This window comes from Vanessa cardui, chromosome Z (genome assembly GCF_905220365.1).
Source record: "Vanessa cardui chromosome Z, ilVanCard2.1, whole genome shotgun sequence".
Taxonomy (NCBI): domain Eukaryota; kingdom Metazoa; phylum Arthropoda; class Insecta; order Lepidoptera; family Nymphalidae; genus Vanessa; species Vanessa cardui.
This window is the reverse complement of record NC_061154.1, coordinates 3,022,662-3,037,709: the sequence shown is the minus strand read 5'-3', so window position 1 is coordinate 3,037,709 and position 15,048 is coordinate 3,022,662. Positions and strand designations below refer to the sequence as shown.

The 15,048-nt window shown below is 35.7% G+C and overlaps 1 protein-coding gene across 1 annotated transcript in view; it reads right to left on the bottom strand.

Moving 5' to 3' along the window:
- LOC124543384 (glutamate receptor 1-like) overlaps positions 1-2,110 on the bottom strand; it is a 184,331-nt gene extending 182,221 nt beyond the window's left edge. Inside the window, exon 1 of the mRNA XM_047121598.1 lies at positions 1,021-2,110. Within this exon, the coding sequence (XP_046977554.1) occupies positions 1,021-2,110 (1,090 nt within the window). The remainder of the gene's footprint in view (positions 1-1,020) is intronic.
- Positions 2,111-15,048: the final 12,938 nt, after the last annotated feature.

The window sequence follows — 15,048 nt, the reverse complement described above, 5'->3', positions numbered from 1 at the left end:
TGCGCCGGGTCCGAGGCATGGCCGCATCGCAGACTTCCTTGAGTGAACTGCGCATCCGGCCTGCCAGCTCCTCTACGCTGGCGCCCTCCCTCCTCGCTACGGAACCCCACCGCTGCACGATTGCGGCCTCCTTGACCAGCTCTCGATCGACCTGGCCGAGAGACCACCTCGGCAACGTGGTCGGCACCCTCTGGGGTTCCGCCGGCCTGCGAGAAGTGGAGATCTCAAATCGGATGTACCGGTGATCCGATAGAGTCTCCACCTCCTCCTCCACTCTCCAATCAACCACTCTGCGTGCTACGACAGCAGTGGCGAACGAAACGTCCACCACGGAACCCCCGTGATGGCGAACGCAGGTGTGAACCTGTCCCCTGTTGAGAAGGGACAGGTTGGAGAGCAGGGCCCACACCTGGACGGCCCTCCCTCGCGGATTCGTGACAGGGTTACCCCAGGCACGCGACTTCGCGTTTAAGTCGCCGAGAACCATTATCGGTTTCGGCGACTGCCTGGCCACCGCAGCTCTGACCAAGCCGAGATAGGTCTCGAACTCAGCCAGGCTGCGGTTAGGGGAGAAGTACGTCCCGACGACGACGTACTCCCCCCACTCCACGACTACGTAGCCCGAACCCCTTTCGATGAGTGAGAGGGGGGGGCCCGTTCCGCTCCTCGTGAGGACCGCTACGGTGTCGTCCAAGTCTCCCAGCCAGTGAGGTAGGGGAGGGACGTAGTAGGGTTCACAGGCCACCGCCAGGTCTACCTGCCACTCCGCCATGGACTGCAGTAGAAGATCCTGAGCCCCGGCGCAGTGGTTGATATTCGTCTGAAGGAAGCTGAAGTCTGCGCTCATGTTCGGCAGCTCCAACACTCTGGCCCCCGTCGCTGAGCGTCGAACTTTGAGTCCACCATTGATCCCAAGGTCTTGGAGTTTCACGCTCTGCTCAGCGCGCTCCAAGACCTGAGCATACGTGATGCCTTTCTTCTCCGCTTCCGGCTGCAGAGTTAATACCACTGCAGCTGTACGAGGCGCGGACAGCTTAGGCTTAGTTGCTTGTCCTGCCTCAGGCACCATAGGCGCAACTGTGGTGGTTGCAACAGTCGGAAGGGAAGCCTGCTTTCCCTTCTTTCCCTTTTTTACCACAGTGGACCAGGACACCTCCTGGACCATCTGTGGCGGAATTATCTCCGACGTAGGCTGGACGCCTGAGGGACCAGCAATAGATGCCGTCGGAACAGCAGGTGGCGCCCGTTTTGGTGCGGGTGCAGCTTTCGGCGGTGGAGCAGGCTGGACAGCCTGCGTGTAGGGCGTAGCAATCTGCTGCGCCACCTCCCGCCTCTTATCCGCAGCTAACGGAGGGCGATGTATTTTTGCGGGAGGCAACCGTTCCTCTAGTGCGGCAAACCGTGCGTTGATCATGTCGCCGACCGAAGAAATTATGGAGGCTTTAAATCTCTCCATTTGAGCATCCTGTGCGGAGCCGGAAGCATCACTTGCCCCTGCCACCTTGGTCCGCATTTCTGCAAACTCGCGGCGATGAGCCTTTACCTCGGCCTTGAGGCTGTCCACCTCCTTGCGCAGGCGGCCATTATCGGCACGGAGCTTTTGCGTCTCCTCGGCTTCTGTCCGAGCTGCTAAGGCGTCTACAATGCCCTGTAGTGCAGCCGCCGACTCCTTCAGCCTCTTTGCAAAGCCACCTTTTAAATTGGTGGACTTTTGGGCCACCTCCAAAATTAGGGCTGCGCTTCGGCCAGCTTGTGCCCGGAGGTCCTCTGCTCCCATCTTCGTGGGATCTTCGGTGTGTACATCCGAGGATGAGGATTCCTCGGAGTCCACGACTACCTGTGGAGCGTCCTTTCGAAATGCCCGACTACGCAGGGACCGCTCGAAAGCCTCCTCTCTGGCCTCGCTGGCCTTGGCTTTCAGCTCAGCCTTTGCCCGAGCGAGGCCACTACCCCGTCCTTTCGCGGTTTTGCCGCGAATCGCAGGCTTGCTCTTCGCAGCCAACCTCATCTCCGTCTCCGTTTCAGAGTCGGAGTTATAAATAGCAAGGCCCCCATAAGGCCGTTTTCTACGAACTAGGGCGTCGGACGACAGCTCAGTGTCGACGTCCATCGCCGAAAACGAAAAACATCTATAAACAAAACAATAAAACAAACGAAAATATTTATAAACAATAATAAATATTAAACTGAAACAATTAAGATCTAAAAAGATCTATTCCACAACAACAATAGGACCAATCCTTAAACAAAACAAGTGTCCGATAAACAAAGCCAATAGTCCAGATGTTACGCGTCAGAGATAACGAAAACCGGCAAGCAGGTGTCGTTTTAAATCTTCAATCGTAAAATCTTATCGCACAATTCAACACAACCTCAGTCGACGACGTCCGAACGTTGAATCAAATATGCAACCCTGAGTTACTCTTAATTTTACAGAACAATATTGAATGGTTGATTAATATAGCTGTTATAAATACAGTAATGTTATTCTGTAACAACAAATACGAATCTCACCACGAACACCACTTTTCACGAGTATATATGATGTGTACATACAAACAGTTGCACTGCTGAAAAAGGTCAAAAGTGATGATGACTGGTTCATTCATTAAAAGTAAAAAAAGTAAAAGTAACAGTAAATGAGTGGAACTCCTAAGGCTTTGGAGGAGGTTAGGACATTTCAACTACGCTGCCCTAATGCGCTTTAGCGGATACACGTAGCTGTTTCATTGAAATCAGACAACCACCGCTAAGCACTGGGTGAATAATAATTAGATAAACTGGTGCAAGTTATATAGGTTTTGTGTGTATGACGCAATTTGGTTTAAATTCAAAATATTTTTTTTTTATTTTATTTTGTTCTACGTTTAGGTTTCTTCAGGGATGAGAAATAAGGCAAAAATTCTATTTTCTCTATATTAATTAGCAATCTACGGATTAACTTTAACTATAACATCTCTATATCAATTGAATGTAAATAGTACAAACTCTTTATATTTTTGAAGGAACCTTGAAGAGACTTAATCTGTTTTTCTCCTGATATGAAGAGATGTATGGCATAAGCAGCATGTCAGCTGTATCGTAAATATAAATAAAAACAAAACTAGTGATGTCTTACTTTAGTTACTGAATAAAAAGAGATATATATAATAAAAGCAAGTAAAAAGGAAAGGAACAAAGGAAAGGTAAGATTTAATAATAAAGGAGAGTGTGAGGGTTTGATAAAAACAAAAGATCTGCCGCCAACACGAAAAAAGGTAACATAAGAAAGAAGACCCGAGAGATTCCTCAGCGTAAAAACAAATATATTCATTATTTTAACGAAAAACAAAAAAAAAATCAAAAATCTTCAATTTACTGGGATGATTATTAATTGAGACTATTGTTAATAAAATAACTAGTGTAGCGAAAGAAGCGAAATACTTCATGCAACTTTGTTTAAACTATAGAATAAAGTAAAATGATATATAATGAAAGAAAAATCGTAATTGCCATAATTTTTTTAATAAGTACGTACGTACACTGGGTACATAAGCCACTCATTAATGATTAATGATTAAAATCTTTCTCAATTTGTGTTTTATACGACAAAACGTTTTGTCTTACGTTAAACGTACACCTCATTTATTACAAGTTAATTGAACGCTAAATATGTCCAACGGACTCCCAGAGCGTACGCTATCTCAAAATGAAATGCTTGAATTTGTAATTTGAATTTGATATTTAATGTTTAATTTGATTTACTACGAAATAATTTCTACGTAAACTTGAATAATGAAGAAAAAAAAAAAAAGATTTTATGCAGACTATAATCTTACCTAGAAATAGTGTTAATTCAACATCACAACATCTCTTCTCGAGTAATTTAAAAAAAAGCAAATTCGTTCGTATTATATTCGTTCGTACAAAAACAAATTTTAATTTTAACAAAATATCAGACATATATGGCAATACAATACTATTACTTCATAATTATTGAGCTCAGATGGCCCAGTGGTAAGAACTCGTGCATCTTAACCAATGACTTCGGGTTCCGACCGAAAAACCGAGGCAAGCACCACTATATACATATATATATATATATATATATACATATATATATATATATATATATATATATATATATATATATATATATATATATATATATATATATGAGCTTAATTAGTGTTTATAATTCATCTCGTGCTCGGCGGTTAAGGAAAACATCCTGAGGAAACCTGCATGAGTCTAATATCGTCGAAATTCTGCCACATGTGCATTCCACCAACCCGCATTGGAACAGCGTGGTAGAATATTTTCCAAACCGTTAGTGAGAGAGGAGGCCTTGGACCAGCAGTGGGAAATTTACAGGCTGTTACTTTTACTTTACTTTTTTTATAATATATTATATTATAAAGAAGTCCTTTGTATATATGTAGAGCGCGATATTTCAAACAAATTTTCCAATGATATATATTTTTTGCACTTTTGCAAAAGCCTGCACATAGGCTTAATGTGCATTAAGTCGTCGAGATGGCCCAGTGGTAAGAACGCGTGCATCTTAACAGATAATTGCGGGTTCAAACCCAGGCAAGCATCACTGGTTCATGTGCTTAATTTGACTTTATAATTCATCACGTGCTCAGTGGTGTAGGAAACATCGTGAGGAAACCTGCATGTGACAAATTTCATAGAAATTCTGCCACATGTGTATTCCACCAACCCGCATTGGAACAGCGTGGTGGAATATGTTCCAAACCTCCTCAAAGGGAGAAGAGGCCTTTAGCCCAGCAGTGGTAATTTACAGGCTGTTGTTGTTTGTTGTTGTAAGTCTATATGCTATAGGCTCTAATTGCGCGCTCAAAGTATTGATACGTATATCAAAGTATATATAACGTAGATTGTACCATTCGAAATGTTAATGGTTAAAAGTATTCGTGCAACATTATATATATATTAATGATATATAATAATAATAATTGAACGTTAGAAAGGCAGCAATAATACTGCTTGAAATAGTGCCAAGGATATATGCAGGGTTTCTAACGATAAAATTAAAAATAATTACAATCTTTCAAGCTCTAAACGTAACAAGCTTAAAGCACCATTTGTCCGATACGAATAAGAGGACTCGTTTGTATTGTTTACCGCAGACTGTAATAGGGAAATAAAATAAATTCCATCATCAACGCAAGACGAGAACGATTTATTATCATTACTTACAAGAGACAGTACTCCGGTTTGCACTTTGCAGCCGGGCGCAAAATTAAGTCTAAAACCCGGGACACTGATTAAAGTGGTCCCGTGTATTTTGGATACACATAGTATGTAATTACCGATATAGACATAGGCGCATACCAATCACACTGAACTATCGAGAGGCGATCAGTTGTTGCATAAATTGTGTTTACGCGTATATGTAACCGCTTCGTAACTCTCAGCTCGGGTTTGATGAATTTCGACTTGAGAAACTAATTCGTCATGTGGAATATTGTATAGTTGACATCACTTCGGATATTGTGTACTGTTAAATAGCTATTTGGTGTTTCACGAATTTTCAACATTTATACATATAATTTCGTTGTTTTATAATTAATGAGAGAGCAATATATACTTTACACATATTTTCTAGATATTACGATGATATTATGTGCGATGTTATAAACCAGCTAACTGCTTAACTGCGAGACAGTATTTTGCTTAAAATATATTTATATTTAAGCCACACAGTGTTACAGGTAGACTTTACAAGGTACGATGTATTTTTATTCGTGGAAGTGTACTTCGTGTAAAAAACAACGCCTAAATAATATTTACAAAATAAAACAAGACAAGACAAGACAGATCTCTAAGGAACAGACCGTCATACACACAAGCGGATATCGAAGAGATATTGTAAGGGTTTTTATATCATTTAGAAGTAAGGAACCCTAAAAATTATTTTAGTATATATTTCACATAACTATTCATATTTCTTTCCCGAAAAAAAAAATACGAATGAAATGAAAAAAAATCCGTAAATAAATACAGTAATCATTTAAAAATCAACCACTGCTTAAAATTATCCCAAGAAAGCAATTAAACGGCAACCAACAAACTATAATTAACATTATAACGTCGACTAGCCGTTTGAAGTTTTAACTGAAAATGCGGTTAGGTTGTTTCTACAAATGCATAAAAGCGTTCTGGTCGGTTATGTTTTGATTATATCAAAATATATTAAGTGACTATTTCGATTTAAATTCTGGCTTATTTCGAAATGCGGTCGTGAATACGTTCGCGTAAATAATCGTACACAATAAGGAGGTAAATTTTAATTATACGTGTTGTGTGGATCCACAGAATTGTGTCAAACAGACTATAAAATTATAGTGTTGTGTATTTTGTGAAATATTGAGAAAAAAGGTTGAATTTCTCAACTATTGCTGAAATATACTTGCCAGTATACTTGAATAGATAAATAGATATTAGGTATTTATACTTTGTTAAGGTATGCAAACCTTTTTATGTATCTCCTTTTTATGAATATAAATACATTTATATAATCTATAATTACAATTATATAATCATTATAAGAAATTTGAGACACTTTATGCGTCATTATTACAACGCAAAAACTAAGTTGTCCTATGTAATTTACTCACACTTCCAACCCGAACACTGAAAACAACGTATTGCCATTTGGCATTATATAATAAGTGAGGGATACCCAATTTACAAGGCTTACATTAATTCTTACTAGAAAAATGTTTATCAAGCTAATTATCCCACAACTGGACAACGACCTTCCGCACGACTTCCCTGGCGCAAAAGTTTGGAGTTTATTGAGCCACGCTTATACAATACGGACGAGAAATACAAGTTTCACTATTTTACACAACACACACATACTTTCCTCCAAACGTTTTCGAACAAAAAAAAAAAGATTCAAAATAAAAATTTATTCATCAACATTACAAAAAAAAAAAAAATAATAGATACACTGAGCATAATTCTATTTTATTGGTGTTGAATTTATAAACCAGAATGAAGTAAATTCGTCTTTTCATCTATTATACTCGGTGGTTTAATTGAATCGTCATGATATCATTGAGTGTTCCGTCGGACCGGTTTGTGGTTTCAACTCGTTATAGAGACGGATGGTTGGTTAATAATTTGTACAGACATCCTTAATTAATATCGGTACAGAGATGTTTCAATATACTTTTGTACCATGTGTTTGAAAGCTTACGACCGTCTTGATTTTCACCAATTCACGAAATATTGATGTGGAATTTTGATTATTATTTAAGAAATGGTTTGATGAAAATATGGTTGAATAGAATTAACGTAATTTAGGTCTAATACAAACCTTATGCTTATAAACACCACAATCTACCGAAAACAGCAAATTTAGTATTTTTGTGTTCCGGTAAAGCGCGTGTGATACGATGTTGAATAGAAAAAATATCTTAGTTTGATATATAGGTATAGGTATTTACATATATAGGTGTCAATATATCCCGCCGAAAAAAAAATTCACTCAGTATAAAAATTCAAAAATATAAATGAATCAAAACAAAAGAGTTTAACATATAATATTATAAATTTAAAAATAGCTCTGTTTGTTAACTCTACACATTAAATCCGCTAAATCGATTTAGATGAGAAATTTGAGGACATAGGCTGCGTTTTAATTACTCGCGAATAAAGTCGCAAGTTCAGTTATATATATGTATATGTGTACGGCACGAGTACGTCAGTAGTTAATATGTATTTTGAGAAATATATTTTAAAAGAGTGTCCAATTGAAAGTTCAGTGAAAATTTTCTTAATATTTCGACCGAGCTCACAACGCCAATTTAGAGATTTTCCACTGAAATTGAGTTGGAGGCAAATTAAGATATTGAAAACGTAAATGTTTGTGAAAAATATGAAATAAAATAGTTCTTCTCGCGAAAGATGACACGAATATTATTTTAACTTAAAAATACAGCAGTTTTTTTTAAAACATATTAAGAATAAAAAGTTATAAATAATACTTGAGAAAATCGACACAAATTTAAAACGATACCACTATTTCTGAAAGACGTGACACGGCACTCATCGCCGTACTTCTTTATATTTATAGCGAGTTGGGTCTGTAACTAATTTATCTCACTTGGATTGATTTACTTTGCAGAGTCGTAAACTTGATGTTATTTGAATCACAATTTTTTTCGTAATGTCACGTTTTGTATAAAAATAATCTACATTAGTTTAAAATTTTTTCAAAAATATTGTAACGCAACAATAAAAACTAAGTAAAAAAATAGTTAGTAAACATGTAGTTATTTGGTGGTAGGGCTTTGTGCAAGCCCGTCTGAGTAGGTTACCAGATACCACCCACAACCAGTTATTCTACCGCCAAATAACAGTACTTACTCAGTTTGAAGGGTGAGTGAGCCAGTGTAAATGTGTACAGGCACAAGACTTAACTTCTTAGTTCCCAAGGTTGGTGGCACATTGACGATGTAAGGAATAGTTAATAATTTTACAATTTTAAAATTACACAACGGATTTTGTTGCCGTTTTATAATAGATAAAGTGATTCGAAAGGAAAGCTTTTGTATATAGAAAGTATGGTCAATATAGTAAAGAAACACTGATAATTTTAGAAGTTTCTTATCTTACAAGATATATCAAAGTAATTTATCTATAGCGGTTTGTAGTGTCTAATGACGCAAAGCTATGAATTTTGTATATACATTCGGCATGTTAATATCAGTATTGGACCTGTGCGAAGCCGGGACGGGTCTCTAGTATTTTTATGTATGAAAATAATGTAATTCGAATCGAATAGTGTCAATTAGTTAGCTGTCTAACTTTTCCAACCGTCTATGAAGCGAAGCTGAGCCTTCCTGTTAGGGACGATAAATAAGATATCCAGTGAAGTTTTGATTTTATTTATCTACTGGTTATATAACCATCTCTATTGGTTAATATTACGCGAGATATATCTTTCTAGAGGCCCAGAAAGTTTTTGGCCAGTTACAAAACTACATATACAACAAAAACTAGGAATATTAAAAAAAAAATGTTTTCATCAGAATAATATAATCGTTTTTTTTTAAATCACAATAAAACGCATAAAATATCGATGCAAAAATTAAATTGAGTATTTTATTTATTCAAATACAAATAAATTAAAGAAATAATCAAAATCAATAAACCCTTACTTTTTTATTTTATATATTGGCTGATCCGTATATTAGATTTTGCTATCGTTCTTTTATTACAAGATCTTTGTGTGAGTAATATCGAATTCCAGTATTCCATTAAATTAATTAATAAATCAAAAAGAATACGTACGATTTTATTACTCACATTTCTCCGAGTTTAATTATCGGTCCGTTGCGTCTTAACAAAGCGTTCACATGACTATTTAAACAGTATGAAATAATTTTATCAAAAGCATTATTTCATTTTCGTTATGAATGTACCGTTAAAGGCAAGTTTGCTCTTTGCTGCTAGATTTCGGCAGCGAGTCGGTGAAGTTACAATATATCTCCATAAATGCAGACAACACCGAGAATACTGAGCGAACATAATGCATAATTATTGCTCCGAGCGTGGCTTAGGCCAGGGGCGGGAACTTTTATCAAATAGTTATATAGCCCAGGGGCGGAGTAATTTTATTTTTCATTTTCAACTTCCCTAACACCGTGCAGCGTATATAAACTTCTCCCAGAAGACACGATAGGCTTATCTTCTCAACTTTTTAGGTCCAGGACTTTAAGACTTTGTTTTCTTTTACGTTTTACAAAACATTTTCACGAGTTTTTTCAAAGGATTTTGTGTTTTCTTTTTGAGTTCGCTTTTTATATAATTTTAAAGGAATTAATGTTAAGCGATGAGTTGGTGGAACGTATTTTATTATAAGGAATATTAAACCTTTCTAGTCTAGTTTCGCGAGCTTTATAAGACTGTTTGTTATATGTTAAATATTATAAAGAGATTATCAAGGTTCGTTGTTTATTAAAGTTTCAATTTAACTTATTGCTTAGTATAGCAATGTTATATAATAGTAGATAAATATAATAGTAAATAGAGCTGAGATGGCCCAGTGGTTAGAACACGTGCATCTATACGATGATTTCGGGTTCAAGCCCAGGCAAGCACCACTACGTATATGTGCTTAATTTGTGTTTATAATTCATTTCGTCCTCGGCGGTAAAAGGAAAACGTCGTGTGGAAACCTGCATGTATCTAATTTCATCGGAATTCGGCCACTTATGCATTCCACCAACCCACATTGGAACAGCGTGGTGGAATATGTTCCAAGCCCTCTCCTTAATGAAAGAGGAGGCCTTAGCCCAACAGTGGATAATTATGTAGGCTGTTACTTTACTTTTATAGCAATTTTAATTAAATTAGATAGAAAATCGTAGTAAAGTAAAAAGTACCTAATTAGAATTTATCAATACTTGTATATACTTCAAGTTTTCTTCTTTAATTATATATCAATGTTATCAATTTGTAACAAGAAACTTTGCGATGTCAATTTACGTATGGACCCACGAGCGTGATCCTGTGGAGTCCACCAATAAGATGTATAGTGTACCACTGAGTTTTTAGTGAGTATTCTAGTACTCTAGGGTCGTCCTAGATACCCTCAAGAATACGTGGGAATAATTCGTAATTCGATGTTTTAGCGTGAAAACCAAAAAGATTTGTATCAACGACCTCCACTTAAAAATTTTCATCTGTATTACGACGGAAATCACTTACATAAATAAATCAAATAAAGACCTCACACGTGTACACCGGTTTTCACGGGTACGCCACTTCGAGGTCCCGGGTTCGATTCCCGGCCGAGTCAATGTAGAAAATTCATTAGTTTTCTATGTTGTCTGGGGTTGGGTGTTTGTGGTACCGTCGTTACTTCTGATTTTCCATAACACAAGTGCTTTAGCTGCTTACATTAGGAACAGATTAATGTATGTTTCCCATATTTATTATTATTATTGTATTTTAGCCTCAAATACGATAATAAATTCAAATTCAAGTAGCAAATTATTAAAGTTTTTGCTATAATAAAATTACAGTAGTAACAGTAAATTCAACGAACCCTTGGCATTATTACTGTATTATTTCTTACGCCATAATAAAGACATCTTAACTTCTCAAATAATGATCTTAATTTAATGTAGAGTGTAATTGCTTGCAGTGGTACTGTTAAGTGAAGTAACAACCACTTGACTTTTCCTCAGCGAATATATATGTAAGGGTTGGATACACGCCAAGTCAGTGTTGCTAAATTGTATTACGTAACATAGAAATTCACCTGAGACCACTTTAAGGTGATGGCGAAAATTTATCACCAAAAATTGTTGATATTTCTTAGGTAATTTGCAAATCTTATTCAAAGTTACAATGTACTAAAGTTAAAATTTCCAATTACCTTTTGTCGGCTTTTTTGTAATATCTGCTAATAAAGTTATTAGTCTAAAGACTATTTGGATTTCTTAGTGATCGGACACACGTGCGTGATAAAGTTAACTGATATTACCGCAACATTAAATAATAAATAATAATAAATATGAGACAACTATGAGACAGCTAAAGCACTTGTGTTATGGAAAATCAGAAGTAACGACGGTACCACAAACACCCAGACCCTAATGATAATCTACATTGACTCGGCCGGGAATCGAACCCGGGACCTCGGAGTGGCGTACCCATGAAAACCGGTGTACACGCCACTCGACCGCAGAGGTCGTACATTAGTATGAGGATGAATGTACATATGTGACTGAGATAAATACTAGCACAGTTCTTATGTTTGTTTAAAGTTGATATGTAGGTACAAAAATATTGAAATCTAGAATGCCGTCCTAATTTTATAATTGTTCTGTTTGAATATTTACTCTCGGTATCTCTTCGATTATTTAATTTAAGTCCACACCGTGGGAAATTCTAGTTATTAAAATTAAAATAAAATAAATATACACAACATTGGCTAAAAAAATATTTTTTCTTATTATTTTTAAAAAATATTTCGAATCTTTTATTATATAAGGAATTTATCAGACTTTTCAAATGAAACTAAATTTATTAAAACCGCGCTAAAGCAATTGTTAGTTTTTTTATCATTGAGATAAAAAATTTAAACGATTCGAGTGGTCTTGAAGTATTTATTTAAATTGGTTAAATAGACCATATATATATACAATACATATTAAATTTTCTTTAGGCGTCCATGTTGCATTCTATAAAAAAGCGATGACTTTTTAATTGAAAATATTTTCTATTTATAATTATCAATTTCATAACAAAACAAAGCAAAAACTAAATTAAATCATATACTCGTACAAACTTCTTGATGAACAAAGATAAAAAATAATGGTGATAAGTTTCGAAATGTATCAAGAAATATTAAAAAAAAATAATACTTAAATTAAATTTATCCAAGTCGTCGGTAAGTAAAAAATTCTGAATCACCTTTCATTTTTCCATGTATTTTGTGCAAGTGAAAACAAATTACACTTGACTTGAGCTTAAAATCGCCGTTGAACGAAATAAGTACTGGCGAGAGCTGTCTACAAAATTTGTGCACAATTTTTTTACTGTACATTGCGTCTATATTTTTTACTCTTATTTTTGTCTATTCCGTAGTTATTTTCGGTTCAAATTTTTATATTAACAAGGATTACATTATAACTATGTGTGTGTAAAATAAAAGGTCTTAATTTACTGTTGTACAATATAGTTTTATATAATGTACGTAACTAATCAACAATAAGACCGTATAGAACCATCGTAGAAGGGCTTTTTTGTTTGAACTCATAATGTTCTCCGTTAGTTTTAAGAAAAAGGTGAATATTAATATACAAAAATAAAGCACATGAATATGTAAAATGCTTGCCTCGATTCATTGCTATTAAATCAAAATATTAGGTTGTTTTGATATCCTAGTAAGGTGGAAAGTGATCAGAACCCACATATATTGCTGTTGGCAATTTTAACCATTCTTTACATCACTAGTACTCCAAGCTTTGAAACTAATATGTCATATCCTTTGTGCCTGTAGTTGCGCCGATTCATTCAATCTTCAAATCAAGCCAGAAGACGTTCAAAAAACTTCACCAAGAAAACAACGATAATTCACTCTTTATTAATATTTAACTACTAATAATAATACTGAATGATCATTCGTCCGATACATCATCGGTTCAAAACAATCGACAAATTAAAATCTATATTATATTAAAATAAGATAATATTATTGTTTTGTGTTTCATTAACCTTAGATTAGCCTGTTGATACGTTGATAGAACACACAAGCAGATCACATAATAATTATAATCAGTCGCATATTAGCTAGAATCTCGTAATAGTATTTATGTGATTTTTTACGAATATTCTAACGACTTTCACGAAAACGACCCCATAAAGCTCGTATAACTTTTAACTTCAATTACAGTCGTATAATTTTAAATCTCGTATTACGAAAAGACTTTCCTAAAAGTACGCCGACTATTTGAAATAAATTGCAGTATTTAGTACACTAGACTATTGTGTCAATAGCAGCAAAAGAATATGGATAAAATTTTCAATTGGGTGAGAAACACTGGTTTAAGTATATGGATTCAGTTGCAGGGTTTGACCGACACTTTCTAAAATATGTAGTTAAACAAAAGCGCTGACCAGGCAGATGTCACAGCATTCACGTTAAAAGATAATTAAGGTAAGCCCTTTCGATGGTACAGTGGTTAAACTGTACTGCTAGTCCTCGAGAAATTGGTTATTTTCTGTCAATATTTAGTTCGCGGATACTGGCGTTTGTGTTCGAAAAAAATAATGGTGATGATGTGATGAATGATCTGATCTTTTGTTTGATTGCGATGACTCAGATTTCGGGAATAAAGAAACATTTAGTTGGTAGTAGGGCTTTGTGATAGCCCGTCTGGGCAGGTACCACCCGTTCTGGACTTATAATATCTTAGTTTCCAAGGTTGGTGGCGCATTGGCGATGTAAGCAAAGAATAATATTTCCTACATTATTGCCTTTGAGCCGTTGTGACTACTTAACATGGGCTCATTTCTATACCATAAAAAAACAGATAATTACTCGATAACTCATAAACAGATATGTACTCATAAGAGTACATATATTTTTTTCTCTAATCAAGTGATATATGTGAAATTCACTGATAGCCTACAAAAACAAAAAAAAATCTATCAAGAAATTGACCTTTAAGGAAATCAATATAAATATTTAATACGTTATATTAAAAGCCATACATTGCGTGGATTCAATATAATGTTGTCAACGCATAACCCACAAAACGCCTGAAGGGTACGCTCTTTATAAACTACGCTGTTACCGCCGCCGGTCAGAATTTATGATCTTCAGTCGATAGGACCCAGACCTCTTGCAAGTTAGTGTTTAAGTCGTATTGTTCAGTTATTTCAATTCAAAGATATAATATGCTTTGGTATTTTTGATAATAAGTAAGTTTTCTTGTTAATTTAAGCTTTCTCGTCTCTATATCTAGTATTAATTTATATCGCTTACTTATTCAATAAAAAAATTAAGATTTAAACGTTTTGGTGGTTAAATAAGACGATATGTGCATGACTTGGCCTGAAACAGACACTACCAAAAATAAACAGACAAGTATAAATTCCCAATATTATGTTGAACAACTCAATTATAAATTTCATTTGATTCCCTTATATAATGAAAAGGTTAATGTATAATATTCTTAGGTGAGCTATTAAGCTTCTTAAAGAAATATATTTAATCAAAATGATTATAACGAAACTGTTCAAAAAACAAGTTCCAAATCCAACACTCCAAGTCTAGAAGACGTTGTAAGTTGTAACTCAGCATATTTTTATCGCTCGTTCCGGTCTTTTAGTGGTCTAAAGACACTTAATACGAACATTGGTTCTTTTAAGACGATCACACTCCATTAGTTTTACGCCATCGCTTGGACCACAATTTCGATCGTGGATAATGCGCACTAGCTTTTAGACCAAGAGCTATTTAAAGTTGTGAAATATCCTCTTGGATTCCATCCCCAGAAGAACACAATGACG